Below are 16,290 nucleotides of genomic sequence, written 5' to 3'. Positions count from 1 at the left end.
CTCCCTCCGTCTATCTCCCCCTTTTCACTCTATCTTGTGTGCTCAGTTCAGTTCCGAACTAATGCACGTGAATCTGTTGTGATGTGTATCTGATATGTCCGTATTCCTTCTCGTTCTGAACTTTTGAGATGAGTTCAGAGTTAACGTCATTTTGTAGGAAGGGTTTTGCTTTGCCTTTGGTGCCAAGCTTTGGAAGGAGAAGGGTCGCCAAGCCAACAAGCGAGCTGTTGGGTGCCCTCTTGGACAGTTGTGGGGTTCGATTCCTGTGTGACCCCCTTCTTCCTCTGTGTGGGTCTGTGTTCTATGTTTTCTCCTGGGCCAGTGGTGTGCCTGATTCCTGGTGACAGATTTGTTCCCTGTGATTTTTCCTGTGGGTTTCCCTTGTCTGCCACCCCGACGGAACTCCAGCATTCGCCTCTGCAGTGGTCTTCATTCCCCTTCTGCCCTGTTCACCCCAAATTCCCTCATGCCCAACTCCCTTTCCCAACATCCATATTCCCAAGACCTTGACCAAGGTCATTTGCCTGAGAGCCAATGTGGATTCCGGAAAGAGCGCGGAACCACCGACATGGTGTCTGCTGCAAGGCAGCTGCAAGAGAAATGTCAGGAACAAAATGCTGATCTGTTCTCCACCTATGTCGACCTCACTAAGGCCTTCGACACCGTGAGTAGAGAGGGACTGTGGAAAATCATGGCCAAGTACGGATGCCCTCGGAAATTTATTTCCTTGGTCATCCAGTTCCATGAAGACATGCAGGCTCGAGTCCAGGACAATGGTGAAACATCTGTTCCTTTTCCTGTCAGAAATGGTGTCAAGCAAGGCTGTGTCCTGGTGCCAACACTGTTCAACCTCATGTTCTCTGCAATGCTTACTGATGCCTTCAGAGATGGCGATGTTGGAATCGGCCTAAAGTACCGAACAGATGGCAAGCTGTTTAACCTCAGAAGGCTTCAAGACATCATCAGAGACTTTTTGTTTGCTGATTGTGCCCTCAACGCTGGATCTGAAGCTGACATGCAACTCAGCGTCGACAAGTTTGCCTCTGCCAGCAGGAACTTCGGCCATACCATCAGCACGAGGAAAACTGAAGTTCTCCATCAGCCAGCCCCAGGGAAACCCCACGTTGAGCCCAACATCACAGTCAATGGTCAGAGACTCAGTGCGGTGGAGCGGTTCACATACCTTGGCAGCACACTGTCACGAAATGCGACCATCGATGATGAAGTGAACGTCAGGATTGCAAGAGCAAACTCAACCTTTGGCAGACTCTATGCAAATGTCTGGAACAGAAGAGGCATTAGTCTTGAGACCAAGCTGAAGGTCTACAGAGCAGTAGTTCTCCCCACACTGCTCTACGCCTGCGAAACTTGGACAGTGTACCAACGACATGCCAAGAAGCTGAACCACTTCCACACAACATGCCTCAGGAAGCTACTGAACATCAAGAGGCAAGACAGGACCCCAGACACAGAGGTGCTTGCAAAAGCCACTCTTCCCAGCATCTTCACCATCCTGATGAAGTTCCAGCTTCGCTGGGCTGGACACATAGCGCGCATGCCAGACCATCGGCTGCCCAAAAGGCTCTTCTATGGCGAGCTGCAACAAGGGAAGAGATCACATGGAGGTCAGAAGAAGCGCTTCAGAGATACTCTGAAAGTCTCTCTGAAAGCTTTTGATATCAACCCTGACTCCAGGGAGGAATCTGCAGTGGACCGTGACAAATGGCGCGCTGCTGTGCACAAAGGCACCAAGTTGTGCGAGGCCAACAGGACTGCTGCAGCTGTTCAGAAGAGGCAGGCCAGAAAGTCACGGGCAAACAAGCTCCCTGACAATGATATGCCCGTCTTTGTCTGCCCCAACTGTCAGTGAACATTTCATGCGCAGATTGGACTATTCAGCCATCTGCGCATTCACAAATAGATTCATGAGCATCCCCCCACCCCACCACCACCACCACCCCCCCCCCCATCCCCCAGCTGTATGACAACGATGGTCATCATCGATCTCGATGGACACACACCACCATTCCCAAGAACTTCCTTGTCCAATGTATCCCGTCCTTTGATACCCTCCTCACTTCGGCAGGCATGTGACTAAAGGCCTCCAGTGGGTTCATTAATACTGGTCGTCCATGGATGGGTTTGACTTGGTTCAAATGAAATGACGCTGCATAGAACTGGTACAGCAGTTGCTTAAGCACACCTTGATAATTATATTTTCATAAAACTGAAGGAGAATGGTACTATTGTTAAGCGTAATAAATTTGTGTGTCTGGACCAGTGTTTTCAAAGCGCAACAATAGTAAAGAAATGAGCTGAACTTTCTGTGTCTCCGTGTTTTGTGTTGTCGGGGTGTTAGTCTGGGAAGGTGCGGGGGTTCATGGGCAACCCCTTATTGGTTGTGACAATGACAAAACTGAAGCTGTGATTATTTCCTCTGCAAGAATGTCCACATCTACTTCTTTTCCTGCCTCTGTTATGGTTGGTGATGCCACAGTTCAGTTTTCTAAATCAGCAAGGAACCTTGGAGTCATTTTTGACTCAAAACCTCAGCATGCATGCTCAGGTAGTAAATCTGATACGCATAGTCAACTGTGAACTTCGTCATGTCAACTCTATCCGTCAGTACCTTTCTGTTGAAACTACTAAAACTCTTCTTTCTGCTTTTGTGCTGTCACGAATCAACTACTGTAATTCTCTTCTCATAGGCTGTCCACATAATATTCTTCTTCAGCGAATTCAAAAACTTCAAAACAATGCTGCCTGTCTGACTCTCAGAATCCCACGTATTGATCACATTTCTCCTCATCTCCGCACTCTACATTGGCTCCCCATTGAAGTGAGAAAGAGTGGCCATGAATGTTTTATGTAACTTGTGATATTTTTCTTTCATGTAAAGCGCCCTGAGCTCTTAGAGAGAAAGGGCGCTATATACATGTACATTATTATCATTTAGACGGAACGAGAGTAAGGATGATAGTTTGGGTTGCATCAGAAGTGAGAAGATGGCGAATGCTACTGATTTTCCTGAGTTCATGGTAAGCAGAGCGACAGATGTTGGACACATGTTTTTCCATGGACAGAGTGTCAGAAAAAGTTACCCCTAGGTTTCTTGCAGCAGATGAGAACTGAATGTTTGTGTTACCAACAGACATAGAGGAGGGAGCAGAGTCAGGTAATGGTTTGTTCTGTGAGTGAATCAGGAGGACTTCAGTCTTGTCATCATTTTGTTTGAGTTTATTTGCTGTCATCCAATGCTTGATGTCAGTAATGCATTTTTGAATGTTGTCAATAGTGTTATTGATCTGGTCAGGTGTACTGGAGTCATATAATTGTGTGTCATCCGCAAAAAATTGGCTTTTTACATTGTGCTGAGCTGTGATGGTACCGAGTGGCTTTGTGTACAAAATGAAGAGCATGAATCCCCAAACTGATCCCTGAGGGACACCAAATTCCAGGAGAGAAGGTTGAGAACAGTATTTGTGGGTAACGGCAGTCTGTGTTCTATTAGACAGGTAAGATCAGAACCATTTCAGTGTTGTGCCAGAGATGTCAAATGAATGAAAAAGACAGTTAACAAGGATGCTGTGATCGATTGTATCGAATGCCGCTGAGAGATCTAAGAGGGTGAGGACAGAAAGTTTACCAGTATCTACAGCCAAAAGGTCATTCATGACTTTGAGTAGAGCTGTTTCAGTGCTGTGGGAAGGGCGGTAGGCAGACTGTGAGACAGAAAACAGGTTGTTGCAATGCAGATATTCAGGCAGGTGGAGGAGAACAATTTTTCCTGTGTTCTTGGAAAGAAAAGAGATATTGCTGACAGGATGATAGTTTTTGAGGGTGTTTACTTCGAGAGTTGGCTTCTTGAGCAGTGTGTTACATGGGCTCTTTTGAAAAGATCTGGGAAATGTGTGAAGGCAGGGAGGAGCACATCAACACATTCAACCAAAAGGGATGTGGGGACTGGATCGAGTGCACATGTTTTGCGGCTTGATTTCCTTTTGATTTGCTTAACTTCTTCCTCTGTAACCGGACAAAAGCTGTTGAAAGATGAGGAAGAGTGGGGATTGTCAGCAAAGAGAGGATCGGGTACAGACTGGCTAAATGTGTCGAGCTCATCTCTAATTGTCTTTATCTTGGTGGTGGAAAAATCAGCAAAAGCATCAGAGAGGTCATCAGGAGGAATGTCTGTTGGCAAGGTAGAGACTTTGCTCCGGCCAAGGTGACGATCACTTGTTAAGAACACGTTTTAACAGATGTACTGGCTTCGATCTTGGAGTTCCAGTACTCTTCTTTAGCAATCTGAACAATGTCTGTGACCAACTGTTTTACTGTTAAAAAGATCTGATGGTCAACTGTCAGACCACTTTTGTGCCACTTCCTCTCAGCATGACGGCTCTGCGCCAACCTATCACCAGAAGGGGAATTGTATGATGTATTGCAGTGTCACAAGGATACATGGTCCAGACTCGGGAAGCCTGTTTTCGGAGGGACGCACACACATCACTTATGAAGCCAAAGATGAGGGTGGCTTAACCAAAACCTGTCTCTTCCTTGTCCACGTGAAAGGTAAGTGTCCTCTGACCAGCCTTGTCCCCGACCCTGTCTGTCTCTCCCCCTCCTGCTGTTTTTTTTTTTAAACGGGCAGTTCAGAGAAACCGTTCAGAAACAGAGACACCAGGATTATATATATACAGAGAGAGAGAGAGGGAGAGAGTGTATGTGTCTCTGTGTGTGTGTGTGTGTGTGTGTCTGTGTCTGTGTTACAACCTGCCTCTGTAACCTGTGGACTGGCCAGGAATAAACCCAACTAACACGTCAGAAGTCTCAATGCAAACTTACCAGTCTGTCTCACGATGTCATGTTTACAGTTTTCCTAAACTTCATCCACACTGCATTCAACATACTCTCCCAGCATACTTCCTATGCCATGTCCAGCTATAGCAGAGTTCACTTCACTACACCCTCCCCTCCTTAAAATCAAAGTCCTTCAATCTAAAAAAATAAAATAAAAAAAAAAGGGGGGGGGGGATACAATGGAAACAAGATCCAATCGTACACTTCCAGCATCTGAGTCCCACTGTCCAGAGAGGGGTCAACCTGATCTGGTGCTGTTGTCCTTATTTTGTTGACCCTTGTGTGAACCTATGTGGCCGCCATCTGTCACGCACTGGTCGTCCAGTTGGTGTTCCTTGGGGATCACCTTCAGAATCCAGCTCCGCGTCTCCACATGATTCAGGAGTGTCATCAGCCAGCAATCCACCCTCAGGGACTTTCCTCGTCCTATGCTCGCCAACTGACGTAGTCCTCAAATAAGGTGAGGGATCCCAAGGCAGGTTGTGGGGCTGGTTTGGCCATTGCTGGGGACTTGGGTTTAGTGCCTCCTCTGGTGATAGCCATGGTAATGGGTGAAGTGCAGGGTATAGCCATGGTAATGGGTGGAGTGCAGGGTATAGCCATGGTAATGGTGGAGTGCAGGGTATAGCCATGGTAATGGGTGAAGTGCAGGGTGAAGTGCAGGGTATAGACATGGTAATGGGTGAAGTGCAGGGTGAAGTGCAGGGTATAGACATGGTAATGGGTGAAGTGCAGTGTGAAGTGCAGGGTATAGACATGGTAATGGGTGAAGTGCAGGGTGAAGTGCAGGGTATAGCCATGGTAATGGGTGAAGTGCAGGGTGAAGTGCAGGGTATAGCCATGGTAATGGGTGAAGTGCAGGGTGAAGTGCAGGGTATAGCCATGGTAATGGGTGAAGTGCAGGGTATAGCCATGGTAATGGGTGAAGTGCAGGGTGGAGTGCAGGGTATAGCCATGGTAATGGGTGAAGTGCAGGGTATAGCCATGGTAATGGGTGAAGTGCAGGGTGGAGTGCTGGGTATAGCCATGGTAATGGGTGAAGTGCAGGGTGGAGTGCTGGGTATAGCCATGGTAATGGTGGAGTGCTGGGTATAGCCATGGTAATGGGTGAAGTGCAGGGTATAGCCATGGTAATGGGTGAAGTGCAGGGTGGAGTGCAGGGTATAGCCATGGTAATGGGTGAAGTGCAGGGTGGAGTGCTGGGTATAGCCATGGTAATGGGTGAAGTGCAGGGTGGAGTGCTGGGTATAGCCATGGTAATGGTGGAGTGCTGGGTATAGCCATGGTAATGGGTGAAGTGCAGGGTATAGCCATGGTAATGGGTGAAGTGCAGGGTGGAGTGCAGGGTATAGCCATGGTAATGGGTGAAGTGCAGGGTATAGCCATGGTAATGGGTGAAGTGCAGGGTGGAGTGCAGGGTATAGCCATGGTAATGGGTGGAGTGCTGGGTATAGCCATGGTAATGGGTGGAGTGCAGGGTATAGCCATGGTAATGGGTGGAGTACAGGGTATAGCCATGGTAATGGGTGGAGTGCAGGGTATAGCCATGGTAATGGTGGAGTGCTGGGTATAGCCATGGTAATGGGTGGAGTGCAGGGTATAGCCATGGTAATGGGTGAAGTGCAGGGTATAGCCATGGTAATGGTGGAGTGCAGGGTATAGCCATGGTAATGGGTGGAGTGCAGGGTGGAGTGCAGGGTATAGCCATGGTAATGGGTGGAGTGCAGGGTATAGCCATGGTAATGGGTGGAGTGCAGGGTGGAGTGCAGGGTATAGCCATGGTAATGGGTGGAGTGCAGGGTATAGCCATGGTAATGGTGGAGTGCAGGGTATAGCCATGGTAATGGGTGGAGTGCAGGGTGGAGTGCAGGGTATAGCCATGGTAATGGGTGGAGTGCAGAGTGATAGCCATGGTAATGGTTGGAGTGCAGGGTATAGCCATGGTAATGGGTGGAGTGCAGGGTATAGTGGTATAGCCATGGTAATGGTTGGAGTGCAGGGTATAGCCATGGTAATGGGTGGAGTGCAGGGTATAGCCATGGTAATGGGTGGAGTGCAGGGTATAGCCATGGTAATGGTGGAGTGCAGGGTATAGCCATGGTAATGGGTGGAGTGCAGGGTATAGCCATGGTAATGGGTGGAGTGCAGGGTATAGCCATGGTAATGGGTGGAGTGCAGGGTATAGCCATGGTAATGGGTGGAGTGCAGGGTGATAGCCATGGTAATGGTTGGAGTGCAGGGTGATAGCCATGGTAATGGTTGGAGTGCAGGGTATAGCCATGGTAATGGGTGGAGTGCAGGGTATAGCCATGGTAATGGGTGGAGTGCAGGGTATAGCCATGGTAATGGGTGGAGTGCAGGGTATAGCCATGGTAATGGGTGGAGTGCAGGGTATAGCCATGGTAATGGGTGAAGTGCAGGGTATAGCCATGGTAATGGTGGAGTGCTGGGTATAGCCATGGTAATGGGTGGAGTGCTGGGTATAGCCATGGTAATGGTTGGAGTGCAGGGTATAGCCATGGTAATGGGTGGAGTACAGGGTATAGCCATGGTAATGGGTGGAGTGCTGGGTATAGCCATGGTAATGGTGGAGTGCAGAGTATAGCCATGGTAATGGTTGGAGTGCAGGGTATAGCCATGGTAATGGGTGGAGTACAGGGTATAGCCATGGTAATGGGTGGAGTGCTGGGTATAGCCATGGTAATGGGTGGAGTGCAGGGTATAGCCATGGTAATGGGTGGAGTACAGGGTATAGCCATGGTAATGGGTGGAGTGCTGGGTATAGCCATGGTAATGGGTGGAGTGCTGGGTATAGCCATGGTAATGGGTGGAGTGCAGGGTATAGCCATGGTAATGGGTGGAGTACAGGGTATAGCCATGGTAATGGGTGGAGTGCTGGGTATAGCCATGGTAATGGGTGGAGTGCAGGGTATAGCCATGGTAATGGTGGAGTGCTGGGTATAGCCATGGTAATGGGTGGAGTGCAGGGCATGAGGAGGGAATACCTGCCTCCACCTGTGGTGCAGCAGCACCATCCCCTGGGATGCTGTCCCGAGGAATCATCAGAGTGGGGTCACTGTTGGTAAGGGCGGGTTCAGACTTGTTTTTCGTTCTGTTTAGCTTCCCTTGTTGCTGTATCTCTGGCCTTGGCATGTGCCTCCTTTAGAACCTTCCCTGAGTCTTCTGCATATGCCGTTAATCCTGAATGCTGAGTCTGACCCTGGCTTTGTAGTCCAAAGGTAAGATCCACTAGCAGCCGCGGTGTTCGCCCAAAGAGTAAGAAGAAAGGAGAGAATCCCATTGCTTCGTTCTTCATACAGTTGTATGCATGGACTAGTTTGTTTACATGAAGGTGCCAGCGATTCTTGTGATCCTTCTCCAGGGTCTTCAACATAGACAGTAACGGCCTGTCGAAGCGTTCCACCTGTCCATTTCCCTGAGGGTGGTAGGGCGTGGTGCGAGATGATGTGATTCCACACAGCTTGTACAGTTCTTGGAGAAGCTTGTTTTCAAATTCTCCCCCTTGGTCATGGTGGATCCTTGCTGGCAGGCCAAATTGTGGAATGAAGTCATTGAATAACTTCTCAGCCACCGTCTTCCCTGCCTTGTTTCGGGTTGGGTAAGCCTGAGCAAATCATGTGAAGTGGTCCACAATGACCAGGATGTACTTGAATCCGCCACTACTGCTCTCCAAGTGTAAGAAGCACATGCATTTCTTTGTCACATAGTGTTCTATTTCTACCGCCATGTATGGCCAGAAGAACTGCTGTTGTGCCAGTGCTGTCGTCTTCTCCACTCCCATATGTTCCATGTCATCATGGAGCAGTTTCAGTACTTTGGGTCTGAACTTCTCTGGGAGGACTAGCTGTTCTCTTGTTCCGTCTTCAGGGTCTGACATCTTCATCACCAGAAGACCACCTTTTTATCTTGAGTCTGTCAAACTGTCTCTTCAAGACCGACATTGCTGGAGGTCCATCTGGTAATACTCTAGATTCCCTTCTCTTTGCTTTCAGGATTGGTCCTATGATATCATCCTGCAGCTGTGCCATCTGCAGTTGGGATAAACTGATTCCCTGGGCAGTGGGGCATTCCATCTCGCTGAGGAGTGCTGCATCGCATGACAGTGAACATATCCACGGTGCTTCCCCTTTCTGCTGCCACTTACTTGCTTCCACCACTGCCTGTAGTACCTCTGTGCCCATTTTGTTCTGTGTGTTCCTGATTCAGAGGCATTCAAGACAGTCCACCTGCATTCCTGTTCAAGTGTCCAGGTTTGTAGTGGATGTTGAAATTGATGTCAGCAAGTTCTGCAACCCAACGGTGTCTCGCCGCATCTAGGCGCGCTGTGGTAAGTACGTACGTCGGGGGGTTGTTGTCCCTGAACACTGTAGAGTGAGGTGCATGATAAAGATAGTCCTGAAATCTGTCCGCGACTGCCCACTTGAGAGCCAGAAACTCCAGTTTACCTGAGTGGATGTGGTAGTTTTTTTCTGCTGATGTGAGGCTTTGCGATCCATAAGCTATGACTGCCTGTCGACCGTCCACCTGCTTCTGACACAAGATCGCGCCAAGGCCACCTTGTGATGCATCCACGTGAATGGAAAATTCTTTACTGAATCAGGGTAGGCCGTAACTGGATATGACAGCAGACAGTCAATGACATCATTCAGTATGCCAGTGTCTTCTTGTGTCCAAGTGTCAGGTGTTTTCAGTGACACCTGCCCATTCTTCTTGGCCGTTACTTTTCCTTTCACCTGGAGCAGCTGGAAGAGTTTTCTGGCCCGTCAGAAGAAATCAGCAATGTACTTTCTGAAGTAGCCCCCAAATCCCAAAAGACGCTTGACCTCACCAGTCGTTTGTGGACGCTGGTTTCTCAGAGCTTCTACTGCCTCTTTGTCTGCTTTTGTCAATTTTGTAACCATCAGCTGACACAGTGTGACCCAGGAACTTCACACTTCAGCGAAACAGCTTGCATTTTGTAACCATCAGCTGACACAATGTGACCAGGAACTTCACACTTCAGCGAAACAGCTTGCATTTTGTAACCATCAGCTGACACAGTGTGACCCAGGAACTTCACACTTCAGTGAAACAGCTTGCATTTTGCTGGCTTCTGCTTGGTTCCCTTCTTTCTTGGGAGTTGGAACGCTTTCCTGATGTGGTATGAATGAAATAGACACCATGGTTTTTGTATATGTTTGTCAGTTCTGTCTTTGAGATATATGTATGTGTGTATATATATATATATATATATATATATATATATAGAGAGAGAGAGAGAGAGAGAGAGAGATGTCGCTTGTTCATGACTGCATCTGACTGACAAATTCCAGTGGTACGATGCTCATATGCGCGAAGACCAAGAAACGGACAACGTCCTCTCTGCAGTGGAGCCCCAGAGGAGAACCAGTTTGGCTCCCAGTGTGACTTCTCCTGCCACAAGGGCTACATCCTCACAGGGAGCAGAACACTCACCTGCCAGAAAGATAAAAGATGGAGTCACCCTTTCCCCACCTGTTCACGTAAGTCTCTTTACGCGTGGTAAAATCCAACTATACATCAACACTAACAATATTGCATAAGGGTAAGTCTGTGCTGAATAATAACTCATCAAATCTAAAATTTCCTTTACTTCCCAAATGTTTGTGCACTATTATCAACTGGTGAGCCACAGGTTTATTCACACACACAGACACACAGACACACACTATGTTCGTCCTTCGGAATCGATGGAAGATTGGTGGCTGTGGGTCTGTAGACGACTGATGAGGCCAATCCGGGCCCTGAAGTCTCGCCCACATGTGGGGCACAAGTGAATGGGTGCTGTCGTGGCGGTGGATGCTGCTCGGGCCTTGCGCACAGCACGCTTTCGTTGCACATCAGTGATGTGCCTGGCTTCAGCTGCACAGGTTCCTGTAGTGATGTTGACGCCCAGGTCTTTGAAGGACACTTTGACGCAGTTTTTTTGGCGTTTCTTCTGCCCTCCAACTGAACATAGTTCTCCGCACAGCAGGTGCTTAGGCATGTCCAGCCCACCTGGCTTGGGCTTTTTGCAGGAGGATGTAGGCGCTGCAGAGGCCAGCTTGTTCCAGGAATTTGTCCTGCCACCTGATGTGGAGGAGTCTGCAGAGACAGCTCAGGTGGAAGCGGTTGAGCTGTTTGGCGTGTCTGCTGTAGACAGTGCAGGTCTTGCTGGCGTAAAGGAGGATGGTAAGGACCACTGCACAGTAGACCTTCAGCTTGGTGGTAGGGCTGACTCCTCTCTTCCCAGACATTTGCACCGAGTCTCCCAAAGGTGGCGCTGGTTTTGGCGATCCTGTTGTTTACCTCAGCGTCTATGCGTGTTGCACAGGTAGGTGAAGTTGTCAACTACTTGGAGGTTCTGCCACTTCACTGTGATACACGGCTCCTGGTATGACTTCTCTGGGGCAGGCTGCTACATAACTTTGGTCTGTCAAAGGCTTGTGAGAAGCAGTCGATTTCACACTGCATCTTCTGCTCATTGCTGGTGTTGAGTATGCAGTCATCATCAAACACGAAGTCTCTGATGACAGTCTCTTTCACCTTTGTAACAGCCTGCAGACACCTGAGGTTGAACAACCTGCCGTCAGTCCTGTACCTGATGTGGATTCCTTCTTCGCAGTCTTGTGGGATTTGTCCCTCGTTCCACATGGACTGAAAGAGTTCGGTCAGCTTTTGCATCATGGCAGGGCCTCCTGCTTTGTATACCTCAGCAGGTATTGCATCAGATCCTGGCTCTTTGCCACAGGAGAGATGCTTCACTGCCTTCCTGACTTCATCTTTTGTGGGGAGGGCGTCGAGGTCCTTGTTGATCTCTACCTGGGGCAGGCGAGCCCTTGAGGTGAGGCCTCGTTGAGGTTATTGAAGTGCTCAGCCCACCACTCCAGTAGCTGCATCCCATCTGCATTGAGGAGGGGTGAGGAGCCGGAGGACTGGGGTCCGTATACAGCTTTAAGCGGATCTTAGAAGCGCTTTGTGTAGTGGCTGTCTGCGTAGCGCAGGATTTCATCCGCCTTCTTGCTAAACCAGCTGTCTGCATCTCGTAAAGTTTCTTCTGTATCTTTCTTTTTGCGTTAGCAAGGGCATTTTCTTAGCTTGTGCCTTGGGTCGTTCTGATGCGCTTTGAACGGTTGATTTTTCTGTTATCAGTGCCTATATAGATTTAGAAATCTATCATTGAACACCTTGAAACAAACACAATTCTAATCAGATTTAGCCTGATTGGGGACGATTCGCTTCACAGTCCACGCTTGCGTCAATGCAGTCGGCTTAACTTGCATATAGTCACTGCAGGTGATGACTGGTCGTTTTCCCACCTGGCTGAGCCTGCTTACAGCCACAGCCTGTAATTCAAATGTTTTGAAAGTGAATATGCTTTTATTTGAAAACTGGTATGTTCATTACTCCTGTTTAATCAAGTAACGTTCAGTGTTGTTTCCGTGTGTGTGTGTGTGTGTGTGTGTGTGTGTGTGTGTGTGTGTGTGTGTGTTGGCTGATTGTCTGGTTGTGTTTTGTCACACCTCACGCAGTATTTCTTGTGATATAATAAAGTTATTCTTATCTAATCTTACCTTATCTGTAATCAGTGTGCAATATAGTATGTTATGCTCATAATTATATTCACAGTAATTTTTATTAATTCTTTCTGCTTTTACATTTAAAATATTACCTGCAATGTGTGGAATGAATGTATGAAATGGTGTATGTAATATTTTTACACTTGTGTCTTCGTTATATTCTTAATAGCTGTGGTTTTTATTTTATTTTTAAAAAGTGCTTTTTTCACAGTCATGGTTTCCACGTTGTGTACTTGTCAGTGTTGTGATAATGCACCTGACCAGATTACTCTAATTTGAGATATTAAAGTTATTCTTATCTTATCTGATTTTGATTTTATATAGGGATTAGGGATCATGCTATACCCGTAACCAAGTCACAAGACCATGTTTGATTAAAAGTGAATGCATATTATGGTCTATAACTAGCTTTTTCTATTTTGCCAAATAATGCTTTCACCTATTTCTTCTCATTCTGTTTACAATTCATCATAATGGGGATGGCTTTTAAGGTTTTAATCATACCTACCAGCCTACCAGGGTAATTATCTATGGCACTTATAGTTGTCAAGAAAATACCAACATTAAGATTTAACACACACACACACACACACACACACACACACACACACACACACACACATCTCTCTCACTCTCTCTCTCTAATATAGATAGATAGATAGATAGATACTGCAGAGCAATTGGAAGACATCTGGGCCTGGATTTATGGTCAATTTTGATCTGTAATGGCGTACCTTGCATCATCCAGTGAGCCGAACAGGTCATGGTGCAGTGTCCAGTTTTTATTCTTGGGATTGACTAACAAGTGTTTATTTTTGTCTCCTTTGGATTTTGATCCCTTGATACTGGCCCCCACAAGCCGTGTCTCGTAATCTTCTGTATGCAGTTTTTAAGACAATGTTTGAAAGTCTGTTTTATCCATATTCCTGGTTTTAACTTTGCATGTTCTGCTATGTTGGTTTTTTAGAGACATTTCTTCTGTTGAAAAGAGGTCCCTGCCGAGCAATTGGGAAATTCTCTTTCTTTTAGTAGTGATTTCTCTCTAGTTTGCAGTCCAGAGTGGGTAGCAAGTCCGATGAGCACTACAGAATGCGAAACAGTTGTCACTTGCTGTTCAAACTGACCTTCCTTTAAAAGGTATGGAGTTTCCCGTTGGACCGACGGATGAGCAGGTAGGCAGGCTTATCTCTGTGTGTCCTCATATAGGAGAAGAGGGCGATTCTGGATGCGCAGCACTTCCCACAGGTGTTGCAAGGGAAAACGTCTCCAGAAGTTGAGCCCTGCTTCCTTCGCTCACGCTTCTCCTGAATGGCCAACGTTCTCTTGTTTTCAAACGTCTAGAGCACAGTATGGAGCACCTCGACAAGGTCTTAAATAGCCCTTCCTCCATAAATGATGAAGCCCTAAACCGTCTCCCACAAGTCCCCATCAATGAAGCACTGGACGATCTGCTAACACTTCTTGAAACCCAGAAAGCAATCTGTCTGCTATCCAGTGGCAAAGCACCTGGCTCAGACTCCATACCAGCAGAGGATTAACTGATGTAGAAGAGGTATGGAGCACCTTTAGAGATGCTGTGTACACAGCAGCAGCTGACACTTGGCTTTGTACAGAGGAACCACAAAGACTGGTTTGACGAGAACGACTCTGGAATCTCCAAGCTCCTGAACACACTGCATATACAGCATCAGGATCACATTTCTGATAAAGACTGCCAGGGGAAGAAGAACCAGTTCTTGCAAATCAAGCAACTCGTATAGAAGAGGCTGCGTGAGATGAAGAACACCTGGTGGGAGAGAAAGTCTGAAGAGCTTCAGTCCGCTGCTGATGTTCATGACATGAAGACCTTCCATAATGGTCTTTGAGCTGTGTATGGGCCGAGAGTCACATGATCAACCCCTGTCCGAGCCTTGGACCAGACCATCCTCCTGACAGACAAGAAAGACATCCTTGCTCGCTGGGCAGAGTACTCAACACCCTCCTCAACAGGGACTCATCTGTATCTGACGAGGTAATTGCAGCCCTCCCACAGCTACCAGTCAATGACTCGCTAGCTGCCCCTCCCACTAAGGCTGAGACCCGGAAGGCCCTGAAGTTGACAATGTCAGGAAAAGCACCAAGAGCGGATGGAATCCAGGCTGACATCTAAAAGTATGGAGGCGAGGTGCTGACAGATAAGCTGACCGCCCTGTTCCAGTCTATCTGGGAGAGAGGGGAGGTCCCCCAGGATTTCAAGGATGCTTCAATTGTCCACATCTACAAACGGAAGGGAGACAAAACATCCTGCAATAACCACTGTGGAATCTCTCTCTGCATCGCCGGCAAGATCTTCGCCCACATCGTACTGAACAGACTGGTTAACCATGTCTCCAACACAGTCATCCCTGAAGCACAGTGCGGCTTCCGCTCAGGCAGGGGAACATGTGACATGGTGTTTGCCGTACGCCAGATGCAAGAGAAGTGCCGTGAGGAGAGCAAGGAGCTCCACATGGTCTTTGTAGACTTGACTAAGGCCTTTGACACTGTGAACCGCTGTGGTCTGTGGAAGATCCTCCTAAAGTTTGGCTGCCAAGAGAACCTAATCCAGCTGATTGTGTCATTCCATAATGGCATGCAGGCGAAAGCACAGGAAAATACTGACATGTCGGATCCGTTCCCTGTGGTAAATGCAGTGAAGCAGGGCTGCGTCCTGGCACCCACACTGTTCTCCATTCTCTTCTCTGCCATGCTGATTGACGCCTTCCAAGACTGTGACCGGGGCATCTATATTCAGTTTTGCACAGATGGCAAACTTTTCATCTTACGGCGACTCCACGCCAGGTCCAGGGTGTTTTAGGCACTGTTGAGATAGTTCCTCTTCACAGATGACTGCGCGCTTGCTGCACTCACCCATGAGGACATGCAGTTCATTATGGACAGGTTATCAACCTCCTACAGGCGGTTTGGACTCACCATCAGCCTCAGGGAGACAGAGTCCATGTACCAAGCAGCTAGCTCACAGAACGCCATTGCCTCCCGCCCGACCTGCAATCAAGATCGATGACACAGGGATCAAGTCAGTCGACAAGTTTTACTACCTGGGCAGCACCCTATGCAGCAATGGAGCCCTTGATGGAGAAGTGACACTGCACGTCGCCAAGGCCAGATCAACCTTTGGCAGACTCAGCAACAGGCTGTGGAACAACAAAGGTATCAGGCCCAGTACCAAAATTAAAACCTACAGAGCTGTTGTGCTGACGTTGTACTGCTGTGAAACATGGACGACGTATCGCCGTCACATTCAACAACTTGAGCAGTTTCACCACAGATGCCTACTAAAGATCCTTGGCATAAAGTGGCAAGACAGGGTCTCCAACCTCCAGGTCCTAGAGAGGAGCAGCCTGCCCAGCATCGAAAGCCTGCTGATCCAGTGCCAGCTACGCTGGACAGGACACGTTTTCCGCATGACAGACAGCAGGATCCCGAAGATGCTTTTGTATGGCCAGCTGAAGGAAGGCCACCACAAACTTCAAAGACCCTGCAAGCGCTTCAAAGACACCTTGAAGACAAACCTCAAAGCCTGTGACATAGACATCGCTTCCTGGGAAACTGATGCCCTTGACTGCTGTCGCTGGAGGATGCAGTGCTCTAGTGGCATGAAGACATTTGAAAACAAGAGAACACTGGCCATTAAGGAGAAGCGTGAGCGAAGGAAGCAGGGCTCAACTTCTGAAGACGTTTTCCCTTGCAACACCTATGGGAAGTGCTGCGCATCCAGAATCGGCCTCTTCTCCCATATGAGGACACACACTGACAGATAAGCCTGCCTGCCTACTCATCCGTTGGTCCGACGGGA

At 48.0% G+C, this 16,290-nt stretch overlaps 1 protein-coding gene across 1 annotated transcript in view; it reads left to right on the top strand.

Annotated features, from left to right (window-relative positions):
* LOC143301165 (uncharacterized) overlaps positions 1 to 16,290 on the top strand; it is a 192,097-nt gene that overhangs the window by 41,958 nt on the left and 133,849 nt on the right. Inside the window, exons 6-7 of the mRNA XM_076615254.1 lie at positions 4,445 to 4,569; positions 10,191 to 10,379. Coding sequence (XP_076471369.1) covers positions 4,445 to 4,569; positions 10,191 to 10,379 — 314 coding nt within the window. The remainder of the gene's footprint in view (positions 1 to 4,444; positions 4,570 to 10,190; positions 10,380 to 16,290) is intronic.

The sequence above is a fragment of the Babylonia areolata genome, chromosome 27 (genome assembly GCF_041734735.1).
Source record: "Babylonia areolata isolate BAREFJ2019XMU chromosome 27, ASM4173473v1, whole genome shotgun sequence".
NCBI classification, from domain to species: domain Eukaryota; kingdom Metazoa; phylum Mollusca; class Gastropoda; order Neogastropoda; family Buccinidae; genus Babylonia; species Babylonia areolata.
Note: the sequence above shows the minus strand (reverse complement) of the source record. Positions and strands in the feature narration are given on the sequence as shown.